The sequence below is a fragment of the Gobio gobio genome (assembly GCF_949357685.1).
Source record: "Gobio gobio genome assembly, chromosome: 16".
Lineage (NCBI taxonomy): Eukaryota > Metazoa > Chordata > Actinopteri > Cypriniformes > Gobionidae > Gobio > Gobio gobio.
Window position 1 is genome coordinate 48,672,966 of NC_137109.1, and position 17,847 is coordinate 48,690,812.

Genomic DNA, 17,847 nt, shown 5'->3' on the forward strand with positions numbered 1-17,847 from the left:
TGAAGACAAACCATACATCGTCGCGATTGTGTGTTTATTAGTCGTCAAATGTATGTTTCGCGATCTCAGGAAGCTTTTATTATGGACTTCTATTATGGCACATGGTTCTTCTTCGTCTGTCTGTACATGGACCACATGTGCACAGAGCGCCCTCCGGCTGCCAGTATGAATTGAAAACAACACATAAGAGACTCAATCGCTCATGATTAGGCTATAACTGCCCATTTTGAGGAAGTATTGAATAAAAAATACTCCTCTGTTTAGAAATTTGACACAGACATATGAGAATCTATCAATATGTCTCCTCATCTGCACACTTTTGAACTAAAAGCCCTGAGGGATGTTGATTTGTCGCGAGTCTTCGTGAGGAGAATAGAGGAGTTTTTTTATGAATGAGATCAGCTGAGGCTCATATTACAATCAAACGCTACCGACGTGGTTTTCATATTCATAACTCCTGACACATATTAACAAATTACTGTCACTATAAGACTTTGATGGGCGTTCCGTTTCCGAAAATATCTGCACAGACTAAACCAATCACAACTGACTGGGTCATCGGACCAATCACCGCAGATTAGCGTCACGTAATATTATACGTGCATATTATAAGAAAACTAAAGTCTTTTTTGTCATTGCATGCATGCAAAACTGTTGTTGGGGACTTCTAAAACAATATTTGGAACATTTTAAATGCCATGATAGGTGCTCTTTAAACATATATATTAAGCATTAATAGCCACACAAATGTGGTCCAGGCAACTCCTACATTATCTTCACTGCATGTATGTTTAAATATCCTTAAAATATAAAGTTATGAAACTTCTCTTTGCCCTCAGTCAAAACGATTTGGCAGACAACAAATTATATATTCATGAGAGCAAAGATCACCCGTTAGATCCACACAAGACGAACCACTACAAGACATCAGAGCCAGCGGCAGACGCCAGAAGGACTGGCCGAGGAAAGGCTGCCTTCGCTGGGGTTATGAGCAGTGATTGCCCGGTGATAGCCTGGATCTCACAACTCCAAAAACACAAGATTATTTTTTTTAAATAGGCGCTCTCTTTATAAATAAACCACAGATTTGAGCTTTAAACAACTACATTCCCACCTGAAAACGTCTTAAAACTACATTTTGTGACACAATAGTACTGTTTTTAATTTATGCAGGGTTTCTCATACACGTCACTTTACCACGTGACAGCAGCGAGCAGGCTCCTGATTGGTTAACGCGTCGCGAATTGACGCCAAAGTTCAAATTTTTCAACTCGGGCGTCAGACGCGAATTCGCTTCAAACGCGTGAATGCACAAAAGCACCATTTGCGTGTAACGCGCGTATCGCGCAAGACGCTCAATTCGCGTCCAATTCGCGCGAACTGGACGCGCGAATGAGGCGGATTTGCGTCCTTCGCGCCGCGCGTAACGCGTAACGCGCCTCCCGCGCCGCGGGACCTCCAGACGCGCGCCAACGCGCCTTTCCATTGACTTAACATTGAAATCACTCGCGCCAGACGCTCAATTCGCGTTTGGTGTGAACGCAGCTTTAGAAGGCTCGTCAGTCGAACCAACTCCGAACTGGCACTAGCACTGGCTCTGAACTAGCAACCGGTTCATTCTGGTGGAAAAGGGGTATTTGTCTTGAGTGTAGTCTCCTGTTGGTTCCTGCCTACTGCCTGGGATTCTGTCTGCTGGTTCCATCTGCCTGGCAGCTAGACTGGGCCTGAGTCTATGAGCAGCAAGTTCCTGACCTCTGCTTCATTGCACCCTGCCCTGTTTTCACCACTACTATCTGCCTGGCCTGGCCTGGGCAAGTCCTCAGTGGTTCTTCACTCTGCAGTTTACTGGAGCTGGTTCCAGCAGTTACCCTCATCTGTCCTGTCGTTGTTCCCTGTTGGCCCTTCTGTTTGGACTGTCACTCCTCCACTACCTTCTTGTGCCTTGTTAACTGTCCTGTCAATAAAACTGTCTTGTTCACTCTGCATCTGGGTCCTCCGTTTCAGAAGTCCTGACCGCTTATACCCAGCTGGTGCTAGTACTTCCAATAAATCATCTTTTTACCAATTCAGATTGCCGGGTTATACCATAATGAAGAATATTTCTGTAAATTGTGAGATCGTTTGAATATTTTGTGAATACTTATCCAAGCATCTATAGAATGAACAAGAACAGGGTTTGTAGTATTACAAGCAGACTGCGGAAATACTTCAATGGGAGTAAAAGGTGAACATTTTATATTCGACATTCATCCAATTTTTTTGTACTTTTCCCGGATTCCAATATTTAGCTATTTTTGCCATTGCAAATGACAAATGATAGTCTACAATCAGGAAAATCCAGACCTCCTTTCTCTTTAGGGGCAATTAACTTGTTTATACTTGTTTTGTCCTTGCCCTTTTCTCATCCCACAAAAAAAAAAAATCAATACATTTTCAAATTGGTTAAAAAGTATTTTAATCTGAAGCATCATTAGGACATAGTTAAGCTGGGGGCTATCGTCATCTTAAAAATACAGATTTTTCACCCAAAGAGCTAGTTTGATTTTTGACTGTCACTTCTCCAGTTTAGTTCGAACTACATTTGTGTATGTGTTTGGGTGTAAATTGAGTGCTATTATTTCCTCCATGTTCCAGGACAGTTTTATACCTAAATATTGAATTTAAATTTAAATGTAAACCTTTCTACCATAACTGTAAACATGAATTGGAAAGGGGGATATCTTCAGATTTATTCCAGTTGACAGTGTAACCTGACAATTTTGTGAAGGATTGTGTAACATCCATTAGATGTGGTAAAGAGGTCAGAGGATCAGTAATGACTGCTTAAATATTGTCTGCATTTAGTAAGAGCTTATGTTCTTTGTCTCCTGCTTTCACTTCCCTAATCCTGGAGTGTGCTCGAATAATAATTGCCAGTATTTCCCAAAAAAAAAAAAAGAATAAACAATAGTTGGTTTAATGAATACCATTAGGAAAATCATATTGATTCCATAGGCCTATACTGTATCTACTATGGTTCAAAATATATAAATATATAATTTTTCAGAGTTTTGAGTGTGGGAAATAAATATTATCCAAACTATTGTGGACAAGTGCTTCAAAGCAACATGCGCACCTGTTCCTAATTGCATTATCATCAGCTGTGTTGAACACCCAGCACTCTAGCATTATGGTTCTGTTATAATTCATAATGTTTTCGTCAGTTATGCAAAATCCCATCTGTTATCAACCCCCAAACCAACGATTGAACTGCAGGCAACTGAGGCTGTAAAATTCCTGGGAAATGGTATGTTGTTTACTCTATCAGTAGGCCTCTTTGTCGTGCACGCACACTTCACTCCTTAGATGTAGGTCTCTGGCTCCCTCTAGCGAATTTGAAATGTTAACTAGAAGGGTGCTTTAACACTTTTGTTTGTTTTATCCTGTTGAAGACCCAAATTCAAACAAGAGACCCAATCAAAAGCATCAGAATATTCCTTCAAAACCTGATCTAATGCTTTCATTCAGTTGCATATATTTTCAGTCCACGTAATCTTTGTTTCTTTGTATTGTAATATGTAATGAGAACATTTGGTTTAATCACAGAAACACAACAGTGTGATCTTCTTTTAGTTTGGTACTTTTAACAATCAGTTCATTCAACAGCAAACAATGCAAGATACATGTTTCAAATCACCCTTGTTGCTGAATTGCAGTTTTTATTTATTCGCTTTGGTACTATTTAAGTAAGGTGTACATTTTCAAACCTTTTAATGCTAATGTCACAACCAATCATCAAAAGTGTAATCTACTTTGAGTGTAACTAAACGAGACAATGCACATTGGCATGCAACACTTTGGATTAATCAGCTTTTCACTTAGGAGCCAAGTGGTGTATGTTTCCTGCTGTCTACAAAGTGGAAAAAAAAGAAAAAAAAGGTCATACTCTTCATCTGGACCACTCCTCGTTCTGGTGTTGGAGTGATGGCACAGTAGTGGGGTCGATCTTCTTTTCTCTCTCTCTTTCTGTATTTGTCTCTTTTTTATTTGAGCAAAAGAAAAGGATGTTTGCCTCTCCTTGAACTGTCACCTTATCGTGGTGGAGAGGTTTGAGTACCCGAATGATCCTGGGAGCTATGTTGTCTGGGGCTATATGCCCCTGGTAGGGTCTCCCAAGGCAAACAGGTCCTTGGTGACGGGACAGACCAAGAACAGTTCACAGACCCTTATGTCCATAACCACACCAAGGACCGTGACGTCACTCGGCATGGCGCAGCAGGGGCCCCACCCTGGAGCCAGGCCCGGGGTTGGGGCTCGTATGCGAGCGCCTGGTGGTGACGTGGGGCTGCCCTCCTGTGGGCTCACCACCTGCAGGAGGGAGCATAAGGGGCCGGTGCTTTGTGAATCGGGCAGCAGTCGACGGCGAGGCCCCCGATGACCCGATCTCTGGAAACGGAATCTGGCTTTAGGGACGTGGAATGTCACCTCGTTGGCGGGGAAGGAGCCTGAGCTTGTGCGGGAGGTCGAGAGGTACCGACTAGAGATAGTCGGGCTCACCTCCACGCACAGCTTGGGCTCTGGAACCACACTTCTCGAGAGAGGCTGGACTCTCTACCACTCTGGAGTTGCCCATGGTGAGAGGCGGAGGGCTGGAGTGGGTTTGCTTATAGCCCCCCAGCTCAGCCGCCACGTGTTGGAGTTCACCCCGGTGAACGAGAGGGTCGCTTCCCTGTGCCTTCGAGTCGGGGATAGGTCTCTCACTGTCGTTTGTGCCTACGGCCCAAATGGCAGTGCGGAGTACCCGGCCCTCTTGGAGTCTCTGGGAGGGGTGCTGGAAAGTGCTCCGACTGGAGACTCCATCGTTCTACTGGGGGACTTCAACGCCCACGTGGGCATTGACAGTGACACCTGGAGGGGCGTGATTGGGAGGAACGGCCCCCCTGATCTGAACCCGAGTGGTGTTCTGTTATTGGATTTCTGTGCTAGCCATGGTTTGTCCATAACGAACACCATGTTCAAGCATCAGGGTGTCCATCAGTGCACGTGGCACCAGGACACCCTAGGCCGGAGGTCGATGATCGACTTTGTGGTCGTGTCATCAGACCTTCGGCCATATGTCTTGGACACTCGGGTGAAGAGAGGGGCGGAGCTGTCAACTGATCAACACCTGGTGGTGAGTTGGATCCGATGGCGGGGGAGGAAGCTGGACAGACCCGGCAGACCCAAACGTACTGTGAGGGTCTGTTGGGAACGTTTGGCCGAGCCCCCTGTCAGAGAGATCTTCAACTCCCACCTCCGGCACAGCTTCGACCGGATCCAGAGGGAGTCTGGAGATATTGAGTCCGAGTGGACCATGTTCTCCACCTCCATTGTCTCTGTGGCCGCTCGGAGCTGTGGCCGTAAGGCCTCCGGTGCCTGTCGAGGCGGCAATCCCGAACCCGGTGGTGGACACCGGAAGTAAGGGATGCCGTCAAGCTGAAGAAGGAGTCCTATCGGGCCTGGATGGCTTGTGGGACTCCCGAGGCAGCTGACCGGTACCGGCAGGCCAAGCGGACTGCAGCCCGGGTAGTCGTGGAGGCAAAAAATCGGGCCTGGGAGGAGTTTGGTGAGGCCATGGAGAAAGACTATCGGCCGGCCTCGAAGAGATTCTGGCAAACCGTTCGACGCCTCAGGAGGGGGAAGCAGTGCCCTACCAACACTGTTTACAGTGGAGATGGGCACCTGTTGACCTCAACTGGGGATATCGTCGGGTGGTGGAAGGAATACTTTGAGGATCTCCTCAATCCCACCGACATGTCTTCCGTTGAGGAAGCAGTGGCTGGGGACTCAGAGGTGGACTCATCCATCACCCGGGCTGAAGTCATCGAGGTGGTTAAAAAGCTCCTCGGTGGCAAGGCACCGGGGTTGGATGAGATCCGCCCTGAGTACCTCAAGTCTCTGGATGTTGTGGGGCTGTCTTGGCTGACACGCCTCTGCAACATCGCATGGCGGTCGGGAACAGTACCTCTGGACTGGCAGACCGGGGTGGTGGTCCCTCTTTTCAAGAAGGGGGACCGGAGAGTGTGTTCCAACTATAGGGGGATCACACTTCTCAGCCTCCCCGGGAAAGTCTATGCCAGGGTACTGGAGACGAGAATTCGGCCGATAGTGGAACCTCGGATTCAGGAGGAACAGTGTGGTTTTCGTCCCGGTCGTGGAACACTGGACCAGCTCTATACCCTTTCCAGGGTGCTGGGGGGTTCATGGGAGTTTGCCCAACCAGTCCACATGTGTTTTGTGGATTTGGAGAAGGCATTCGACTGTGTTCCCCGTGGCATTCTGTGGAGGGTGCTCTGTGAGTATGGGGTCGGCGGCCCCCTGCTTAGGGCTGTTCAGTCCCTGTACAACCAGAGCAGGAGCTTGGTCCGCATTGCCGGCAGTAAGTCAGACTTGTTCCCGGTGCATGTTGGACTCCGGCAGGGCTGCCCTTTGTCACCGGTTCTGTTCATAATTTTTATGGACAGAATTTCTAGGCGCAGCCAAGGGCCGGAGAGTGTCCGGTTTGGGGACCACACGATTTCATCACTGCTTTTTGCGGATGATGTTGTCGTGTTGGCTTCCTCGAGCCAGGACCTTCAGCATGCACTGGGACGGTTTGCGGCCGAGTGTGAAGCGGCTGGGATGAGAATCAGCACCTCCAAGTCCGAGGCCATGGTTCTCAGTCGGAAAAGGGTGGCTTGCCCGGTTCAGGTGGGTGGAGAGTTCCTGCCTCAAGTGGAGGAGTTCAGGTATCTTGGGGTCTTGTTCACGAGTGAGGGAAGGATGGAACGGGAGATTGACAGACGGATCGGTGCAGCTTCTGCAGTAATGCGGACGATGTACCGGTCTGTCGTGGTAAAGGAGCTGAGCTGCAAGGCAAAGCTCTCGATTTACCGGTCAATCTACGTTCCTACTCTCACCTATGGTCATGAGCTGTGGGTCATGACCGAAAGGACAAGATCCCGGATACAGGCGGCCGAAATGAGCTTTCTCCGTAGGGTGGCTGGGTGCTCCCTTAGAGATAGGGTGAGGAGCTCGGTCACTCGGGAGGAACTCGGAGTAGAGCCGCTGCTCCTCCACATCGAGGACGCCTTCCCAGGGAGGTGTTCCAGGCACGTCCCACCGGGAGGAGGCCCCGGGGAAGACCTAGGACACGCTGGAGGGACTATGTCTCCCGGCTGGCCTGGGAACGCCTCGGGGTTCCCCCGGAAGAGCTGGAGGAAGTGGCTAGAGAGAGGGAAGTCTGGGCGTCTCTGCTTAGACTGTTGCCCCCGCGACCCGGCCCTGGATAAGCGGAAGATGATGGAAGGATGGATGGATGGAAAAGGATGTTTTCACAGCTGGTTCGGTGTGCTGTGGAGAGCACTGAAAAGCTATTCACATGGCTGGTTAGAGAGTGCCTTCTATGAGAGAGAGTGCACACGATAGGCTGTTCTACTACTGTGTCCTGAGATTGGCATAGAAGCACGGCACTCACCAGCACTTACCCCTTTTGTTTCTTCGGGCAGGAGTGCCCTTGGAACAGGTGTCCAGGCATGCTGTTGTGTTCCCGGATGCCTCCGCCCCAGGCTGGGGAGCCAGGTACAACGGGCATGCAGTGTCAGGGCTTTGGATGGGCCTGCACTTGCATTGGCACATCAACTGCCTCAAGTTGCTAGCAGGACACCTTGCAATGAGCCGCCTCAAGAAGCCACTACAGGGCAAATATGTATTGGTCGTACGGACAACACTGCGACTGTTGCGTACATCAACCGACAAGGTGGTCTATGCTCCTGTCGCAACTCGCCTGCCATCTCCTCCTCTGAGGTCGCTTTGGGCCATTCGTGTCCCCGGTATGCTCAATCGTGTGGCTGACAAGCTCTCACGAGCTGTGCTCCAAGTTATTTCACTCCCTGACCAAGGGAACACTCGGCACCGATGTACTGGCACACAGCTGGCCCTAGGTCTTTCGCAGATTTGCGTTTCCTCCAGTGAGCCTACTTTCACAGACTAGCTGACAGATATATGTAGAGCTGCATTTGCTACATTCTATAGCCTTCGTGTAGAGTCGGTATCCTCCTGTGTTCTCACCTCAAACAAGTAGAAGTACCGAGAGGCTCTTTGTCAGCTTGCTGCACCCTACATTTTGGTGCTTTTATTCTTCAGAGCTAAAAACCTGTCGAGTCCTCCTGTAACCGAGCATCTGGCACCAGGCCTATTCCCACTGAATCCTTGAGAACATCTCGGTTACATATGTAACCCTCGTTCCCTGAAGGAGGGAAGGTCGAGATGCCATGTTGGAAGAGACCGATGAATAGGTATCTCGCTGGCGAGAGCCAATCTACTTCGATGCACATTGGCATGCAATGATTGCACCAGCTGCTCATGCCACTCAGCGTGGGTATAAATGAGGCATAGGTGCTTGCATCAAATCAGTTTTTCGCTGAGGAGCTGAGTAGGGGAACTGGCACCCCAGCGCGGCACAGAGGACTTGGTGACGGGACGTGGCATCTCCGTTCCCTCCTTCAGGGAACAAGGGTTACATACATAACCGAGATGTTCCTATTTAGTCAGTCACTCGTGACGCCGTGTTGGAAGAGACCGACAAATAGGAATCCCTACCAAAGCGCCATGGCCTCTCCCCCCTTCCAGTGCCGGGGCTCACACAGAGAAGTCCATCACTGCTGTTCCGCATGACCCGCTCAGTGACAGATTGGATAACACTGGGAAAGCGTGCCTTCTCGTAGGAGGGAATGCTGCGGAACCCACATCGTACCCCGAAGGAGTTATTTGGAGTACAACTGCTGAGCCGTAGCCCACAAGCAAGACATGAAAGTATGCGTCCTTCAGGAACCAGAGTGGGGCGCTGAGAACCAGCATGGGCCACCCCGAGAAACCAATCATTCAACTCTCTCAGTGGCCCGGGAAAGCATGGCCATCTCCGAATCCATATCGGGCACAGCTGACGCTCCCGGAGGAGGCCTCTGCGCAGACACGTCATCTCCAGAGAGGTCTGACCCTCCCTCCGATGCAGCAATGGTCAAGGGGAGCCCCAAAGGATACGGATGGTGCACACCTCGTGTGCGGGAGGATTGAGGGTTCCCTGGGGGAAACGCGCTCACCATCACCCTAAATTCACCCATGCTACTGTCAGAAGCAACCCTGTGTGGAGGGATAGATCTAGGTAGAGACACGAGGACTCCACCCCTTGCAAGATGGAGTCTCGACTGCAACTCCGAGATGGTCATGTTCCCGCAGTAGGAACATGAATCATCCACCAGTGCTGCTTCAGCGTGCTGAATGGCCAAACACGTGATGCAGCACTTGTGACCCCATTTTGTCCCTATAATGTATAGTTTACCAGGGCACACACACACACTTCAGCCTCATTTCCACCTAAATTACCCGGAACAATTTGTCGCACAAACTTTTTTCCTAGGAACTCTTTTTCCCTCAGACCTGCTGCTGTCTGTGTTTCCACAGCGGTACTTTATACAGTGAAGATTAGTCCGGTGACGTAGGACTGCGCGCGACTTTCCAGAGCCCACTGGTATTATTTTTTCCACTCAATTATGTTGCAATAACGAAATATTATGTCGTTTTAATGACATATTTTCTCATAATAATGAGATGTCATTAAAACAACATATTTTTCTTATATATTTTCTCCTAATAAGGACATGTGTTGTATAGTGACGTGTACAAAATATGCCTTTATCCACATAAGAGAATTTCTATTGCCTGCGTGCCTTTGTCATTCTAAGTCGTACCTGAGGATGCTCTGGGTAAGACTTAAGTTGTTAAGAGAAAGAACCCAGGTAAATCGCACTGGTGTGTCAGTCGCATTTTTTAAAAATACTGGTAAAAACAAAATGTTTACAAACATTATCAACATGTATTTTAGGCTATTTCCACAATACATCCTTTAAATTAAACGGAATTCATAGCAAGAATGAAATATATAAAGTAAATGTAAAACAAACATAAATTATAGTGCCATTCCTAAACGAATTAGGCCAGCCTATTTAAACCGAAACTGAAATCAGAGTTGCTCCTCTTACATTCTGCACAAATCCAAATGTTTCGATATTCACACTTGAATGCTAAATTGTTTATTATGGTAACAATGCTTTGTATGACTCATGTTCCAGTCTAAAACAGCATTCATATGAGCAAAAAACCTGTTTGGAATAACACCACTGCACTGTATATTTAATAAATAAGAAGCAAACCAAGAACGTCGGAAAAGATTGACGTGCGTAACGAACCCACTGGCATGTTTCCGCGGCCTTTAAATAAGGCTGAAACTATAGTGTATATTAATTTCTTGAATATATGTCTTAATAGGCCTATAGATAGTTATGATATTTGTGGCTGCACTGGGGTCCGTCATTACTTGGTTACACCACTAAGGGTAATCATAAGTGGTCCATGGCCCCAAGAAGTTTGTGAAATGTATTGATTTAGCCTACAGTTCCTAACAGATAGCCATCATCTAAATCAATAAATTACAACAATTTCGTGCTATGGGCACTGCCACTGATACAGGCAGTGGAAGAGCCTATTTTAGTCTGAGCTTGCTTCTGCTTTTTTAGTTGGACGCTTGAACATTTTGATTTTACTCGCTTCATTCGCACGTGACATTCACTACACAACAGACGCGAATTCGTGTCATGGACGGGGCTTCTGCCAGCCGTCTCGTCTCGTTGCGAAGTGGCTGACATGGATTGTTTTGAAATAAGGCGAATAAGCTCAATTTGCCGGCTTTAACTAGCTTGTAGTCTCAATAGGGTGAATTCACAGCCTAGAAATCTAGACACACCGTAGCGGCAGCAAATTTAATTCAATTCAAATTTAATTTGCCGCGATTGTAGTTTAGCAACTCTCGGTAGACCTGCGAGCTGGAAAAACCAAACTCTGGTAAGGCCAATCACATCGTGTGTAGAGTCGGAGGGCGGGCTTAACATAATGATGGCAGAGTTGCGGCAGTTCTGCGTGCTACTCGTAAACAAAGAAGCTGGCGAACAGCGGTCTTTCGAATCGGCTTTGGCCGCGACTCTGGAAGACTTTAGTTAAGCTTTTCTTTGAGGAAAGAACAAAGAACGGCACTGAAGTCATTCTTAAGAAACGAAGACGTGTTCGGAGTTTTGCCGACCGGATACGGCGAAAGTTTAATCTATCAACTAGCCACACTTCACGTTGCTCTCTGGTTGGTTGTGGTACCCTATTGTGTGCAGAGGGAATTTGAAAGACAACCGTTTGTCCCGCCCCTCAGATTGAGCCCTGCAAATAGTGAGTTCCCAGACCCAACATCTTGATGTGGGTCTGACTTGTCAGGCTAGTGAATTCAGGGTGATTGGGACACTTTTTCCTAGTCATCTCAATGGCAAAAAGTGTCCAAATCACCCTATGTATAGCTTAAATTGAGTAAAGAGTGTTTTTACAACTTACCTGATTGTCCGACCTCCTTACTCACTTTTTTCCTAGCAAGATCCTTTTTATCCCTGTTTCTATAAAGAACGTACAGCTCTGGGTATCCACATATGATTTTGTCCTCATTGTTGTCATTACTAGAGCAAGCTCCTGATTGGTTAACTTCTATTCGCGTTTTTGCATTGACAATATAAATCACTCGCTCTAAATGCTTAATTCGCGTCTGGTGTGAACGCACCATCAGGAGAAAATATGTTGTTGTATATCTAAATATGTAATTTTAACTTATTTTGTGTAGTGAAAATTATACTTTCTGGTTGTGTGTATTGTACTAACACAATTGAAAATATGCTGAAATGTTTGAAAAAGTGAACTTTTGATGATCTGTTGTGATATTAGCACTATGAGTTTTGAAAATGTACACCTTGCTTGTGAAAATAGTTCCAAAGCGAATAAAAAAACGAATACATTTGTCAATTATTTAATCCAGCTGATCTTAATGGTTGATCAATAAATAATTTGGTACACCAATAGATTTCTATAGATATTGATCCTATAGACAGTTTCTATAGAACTCGTTTGCAATTTCCGAAATGGATTACCAAATATAATGAATTATTTTTACATGAGTGATTTACAGTATCTTAGATGATAACCACCACTATGCTCAAAGTGTGTGTGTGTGTGTGTGTGTGTGTGAGAGAGAGAGATAGAGAGAGAAAGAGAGAGATGTTTGGATAATCAAGTAAACCTCAGTTGCTTCAGTCCAATAATGTTCATCTTGAAATATTACTAACAATGTCACGAGATCTCGCGAGACTAAACTGTGATGAGATTTCTCGTCGAGGTGAAGCTGTCTTGTGTCATATTGTAATGACGGAGTGTGAGGGTGAAGTTAGGATAGAATATGCCAACACTACGTTTACATTACGCCTCCACTCTAGTTTGGCTTTTTATAAAAAATAAAAAATAATTTATTCAGGTGGATAACGGTCACTTCAATTCCATCAATTCGAGCCGTACATAGTGCGCAGCACTGCCACTGATCACGTGTCGAGAAGACGAGTGCGTGTTAGGTGTTAGTGAAGCGCTCGCATTGAGCATGTGTTACGAGTGTGTGTTACAGGTTAGTGGACTCTGTGGCAGAGGATTCGTTGCGCAGCAGAAGCGTCAGACTTATATTTGAAAATGCGCGTTCAGCACCACAAGTACCATTCCCTGGGAATACCAGTACTACGATCGAGAAATTGAAAGTGAAAGTAAACAGGAGCGCACATTCCAACGCAATTTCAATACGTTACCGCTGTTTGAAAGCGGCTCCCTGAGGCATGCGAATATCTCCCACTATAATCTTGTTGTAACCATCTCTTAGCTCTGTATCATGCTTGAAGAAAAATGTGGTCTCTATTTGCACTTTGAATATTGAGTACTTTGATTATGGTATTATGGTTATTGTATGCACTTATTATCTATGATCAGTTTGTGGGAACGAGTTCAGTTAGGAGGTCAAAAGAAGCTCATGTGCAGTTCTTAGGTCAGAAGAGACGCCAGTCAGTTGAGCTTTTGGGAAAACCTTTACAGTGCTTGTTGTCTTTTACTGCATATGATAATTCATACTCAGAAAGTAGAACTGAAATGACATTCATTACAAGATGATGAGTTAAAACATTTCAAATGCACCTGCAAACAATTTTTCTAGTCATGTTTTATCATTGAGGATTTCTTTTCTTTAAAATTCATAATATCTCGTCTGAACCCTATCTCGTCTCGTGAGATAAGTGTCTTGTCACACCCCTACTAACAATATAAAAGTTATTCTTATGTTAACTTAATAAAAATAGATTTGACAGCAGGAAGACACGTGAGGCATGAGCTGAAGGAGGACAATTACACTAAAAGACTTTCACTTGATAAAAGAGTAGGGGTGTAGTGTGAAACAGGTTCTTCAGCAAAGTTTTGATCATTTAGAGGCCTTAGAAATTTGCACATCAAAATATAAGAAAGCTATATAGATACGTTCAGGGGAGGTTGCTTATTTTGTTTTATTTGGCAATATCAGTGTTTTGTTTTAGTAATAAATGTACATTTACTTATGATGCAATGATCCATACTTTATTAAAACAACACACACAGGATTTGATCAATTACAGGCCTATCTTTCATATTTAAATTTATAATGATGATTAAATCACTTGAATAAAAGCATCTGCCAAATCATACATGTAAATGTTTACATTTGGCGATATCCAGATCCAACAAAGAAAGAAAACAATCATTTGTCAGATTTAGGTAGAACATTTTTCTCATAGTATCCGGCATTGGTTATGTTTCCAGCAGGTTTGTATTGACCAACGACAAAAACAGTATTTCCATCAGTAGCCAGACCGACTCCGAGCTCTGTGGATGATTTCCACACAACCTGGGTGAAATGCCCTGCAAATTATATATATACAGACACGGTTAGACAGAGAATACAATAAAGGCAGTAAGCCAATAAATGAAATGCCAATCGGGTAAAAAAAATATAATATTTACTTCTAAAGTTCCAATGAAACCATTTATTCCCCAAATGAATGTTACCTGTTTGGGGCTGATGTCCTGGTGTGTCAAACTTATAATCTTTGATCTCACTGTACCATGAGTCTACAGCCGCCTTCCCTAGAATATACAAAACAATACATATTTTATTAGAGTGAGGTGGTTTTATGATTATTTAAACATGTAAATCTTTTGATGACTATATGGTAAGATCTCAGTTTACTGAGTCCACTCTTCTCACTCATCTTGAACCTGATGTATTCTTAAGCTGCAGATTTTACCTGTGGGTGTCTTTTTCTCGGAGCTGAAGGCATAATACACATTCTCCCCGTTGTCTGTGTCACTGTGGCCCAATTTCGTGGTTTTCAGCATGTGATCCGCCCACTCTTGAGCCGCGCTGCACAGCTCCTCACTGAAGACCAGCGCTGGGGCCTGATGCTGTCGCCGGTACTGGTTGTGCGTCTCCAGGAACTCCTTCTTAAAGCTTTCATCTGTGGAGAATCAAACAAACACCAGAGCTTAGTAGATAGATAGATAGATAGATAGATAGATAGATAGACAGACAGACAAACAGACAGATGGATAGACAGACAGACAGACAGACAAACAGACAGATGGATAGACAGACAAAAAGACAGATGGATAGACAGACAAACAGACAGATGGATAGACAGACAAACAGACAAATGGATAGACAGACAGACAGACAGACAGACAGACAAACAGACAGATGGATAGACAGACAAACAGACAAATGGATAGACAGACAGACAGACAGACAAACAGAGAGATGGATAGGCAGAAAGACAAAAAGGCGGACAGACAGATGGATAGCCAGACAGACAAACAGACAGATGGATAGACAGACAGACAAACAGACAGATGGATAGACAGACCAAAAAAAGGCAGGCAGACAGATGGATAGGCAGAAAGACAAAAAGGCGGACAGACAGATGGATAGACAGACAGACAAACAGACAGATGGATAGACAGACCAAAAAAAGCAGGCAGACAGATGGATGGATAGGCAGAAAGACAAAAAGGCAGACATACAGATGGATAGACAGAAAGATAAAAAGACGGACAGACAGATGGATAGACAGAAAGACAAAAAGGCGGACAGACAGATGGCTAGGCAGAAAGACAAAAAGGGGGACAGACAGATGGATAGACAGACAGACAAACAGACAGATGGATAGACAGACAGACAAAAAGGCGGACAGACAGATGGATAGGCAGAAAGACAAAAAGGCGGACAGACAGATGGATAGACAGAAAGACAAAAAGTCAGACAGACAGATGGATAGACAGAAAGACAAAAAGGTGGACAGATAGGTGGCCAGACAGATGGATAGACAGAAAGACAAGAAGGCGGACAGACAGATGGCTAGGCAGAAAGACAAAAAGGCAGACAGACAGATGGATAGGCAGAAAGACAAAAAAGCAGACAGACAGATGGATAGGCAGACAGACAAACAGACAGACGGATAGACAGACAGACAAACAGACAGATGGATAGACAGACCAAAAAAAGGCAGGCAGACAGATGGATAGGCAGAAAGACAAAAAGGCGGACAGACAGATGGATAGACAGACAGACAAACAGACAGATGGATAGACAGACAGACAGACAAACAGACAGATGGATAGGCAGAAAGATAAAAAGGCGGACAGACAGATGGATGGATAGACAGACAGACAAACAGACAGATGGATAGACAGACCAAAAAAAGGCAGGCAGACAGATGGATAGGCAGAAAGACAAAAAGGCAGACATACAGATGGATAGACAGAAAGATAAAAAGGCGGACAGATAGATAGACAGAAAGACAAAAAGGCAGACAGACAGATGGATAGGTAGAAAGACAAAAAGGCGGACAGACAGATGGATAGACAGACAGACAAACAGACAGATGAATAGACAGACAGACAAAAAGGCGGACAGACAGATGGATAGGCAGAAAGACAAAAAGGCGGACAGACAGATGGATAGACAGAAAGACAAAAAGGCAGACATACAGATGGATAGACAGAAAGATAAAAAGGCGGACAGATAGATAGACAGAAAGACAAAAAGGCAGACAGACAGATGGATAGGTAGAAAGACAAAAAGGCGGACAGACAGATGGATAGACAGACAGACAAACAGACAGATGAATAGACAGACAGACAAAAAGGCGGACAGACAGATGGATAGGCAGAAAGACAAAAAGGCGGACAGACAGATGGATAGACAGAAAGACAAAAAGGCAGACATACAGATGGATAGACAGAAAGATAAAAAGGCGGACAGATAGATAGACAGAAAGACAAAAAGGCAGACAGACAGATGGATAGGTAGAAAGACAAAAAGGCGGACAGACAGATGGATAGACAGACAGACAAACAGACAGATGAATAGACAGACAGACAAAAAGGCGGACAGACAGATGGATAGGCAGAAAGACAAAAAGGCGGACAGACAGATGGATAGACAGAAAGACAAAAAGGCAGACAGACAGATGGATAGATGGATAGACAGAAAGACAAAAAGGCAGACAGACAGATGGATAGGCAGAAAGACAAAAAAGCGGACAGACAGATGGATAGACAGACAGACAAACAGACAGATGGATAGACAGACAGACAGACAGATGGATAGACAGACAGACAAAAAGGCAGACAGACAGATGGATAGACAGACAGACAGATGGATAGACAGACAGACAAAAAGGCGGACAGACAGATGGATAGGCAGAAAGACAAAAAGGCAGACCGACAGATGGATAGACAGACAGACAGATGGATAGACAGACAGACAGATGGATAGACAGACAGACAAAAAGGCGGACAGACAGATGGATAGGCAGAAAGACAAAAAGGCGGACAGACAGACAGATGGATAGACAGAAAGACAAAAAGGCAGACCGACAGATGGATAGACAGAAAGACAAAAAGGCGGACAGACAGACAGATGGATGGACAGGCAGACAAAAAGGCAGACAGACAGACCGATGGATAGACAGATAGACGGACAGACAGACAGACAAAATTTTAATCTTATTTTTCAACCCAGAAGTAAGCTATTTTCATTGAATGTGCAAATGTGAGACTTCCAAGTCATTTGCTGCAGAAGAAGTGCAGTAAATATTATAATTATTTGCACTTCTTATAAATAAAGTTTTTTTACTGGCATGTGTTGTTCCAAGAAAAACCTTTAACATTGAATCTTTACATTCCACAAAAGGTTCTTTGTAGTGGAAAAAGGCTCTTTAGAATAGATTAAGAAAATGTTCTTGACACTCAGTACAGGTTAACTAGCAGGAAGCGAACGAGGAAACATGGACATCTCAGTGAGAAGTTCTGCCTATAATGAATGCAGAAATACTTATGGAGACTCACCTGCCATGTCTGCCGAAGTACAAGCTGTAAAACATCAAAGATAATTGTTGTTAATATTCATTTTTGTTTTACAATAATTCAAAATAAGATTCATTTACAATAATAAAATAGTATTTTTTGATCATTTATTATGTTCAAATATGTAAGCACAACGGATGTTTCTGTCTGGCTCATACCTTGTCTTCTCCTGGAGTTGTTAGGTAGTTTTGTCTACTCGCTCTGGCTTCAGCACAGATTGATGTGTATATATACTGCTGGCTTTATCTACTCCTCCTCCAGCGCCACCAAACAACTCCATCTCTTTACGTCCAGCAGTCTATAGGTTTGATTCCCTGGAACTCACTTTACATGTTTTGCAGATTTTGTGTATAGATGTGTCTGTGTGTGTGTGAGAGAGAGAGAGAGAGAGAGAGAGAGAGAGAGAGAGAGAGAGAGAGAGAGAGAGAGAGATAGAGAGAGAGAGAGAGAGAGAGATTCTGCAAAAATGTGAAATAGTTATGCAAGGAAGGTGTAATTCAC

At 44.9% G+C, this 17,847-nt stretch overlaps 2 protein-coding genes across 2 annotated transcripts in view; one reads left to right on the forward strand and one right to left on the reverse strand.

Annotated features, from left to right (window-relative positions):
* The window catches only part of LOC307139892 (glutathione S-transferase P-like), a 729,649-nt gene that overhangs the window by 528,865 nt on the left and 182,937 nt on the right, over positions 1-17,847 (forward strand). The gene's annotated exons all lie outside the window — the stretch shown is intronic.
* LOC307139913 (Golgi-associated plant pathogenesis-related protein 1) lies at positions 13,434-17,549 on the reverse strand. The gene is made up of 5 exons (XM_079839073.1): positions 17,505-17,549; positions 17,329-17,352; positions 14,229-14,438; positions 13,990-14,067; positions 13,434-13,842 (listed from the first exon to the last, which is right to left on the reverse strand). The coding sequence occupies exons 2-5, from the start codon at positions 17,333-17,335 to the stop codon at positions 13,682-13,684; spliced, it is 456 nt and encodes a 151-aa protein (XP_079695199.1). The 5' UTR covers positions 17,336-17,352; positions 17,505-17,549; the 3' UTR covers positions 13,434-13,681.

Coding starts and splice junctions, on each gene's coding strand:
- LOC307139913 (XM_079839073.1), bottom strand. Junction 14,068..14,228: donor CGAGAAAAAGACACCCACAG/GTAAAATCTGCA, acceptor TGTATATTCTAG/GGAAGGCGGCTGTAGACTCA. Junction 13,843..13,989: donor AGGACATCAGCCCCAAACAG/GTAACATTCATT, acceptor TATAATTTGCAG/GGCATTTCACCCAGGTTGTG.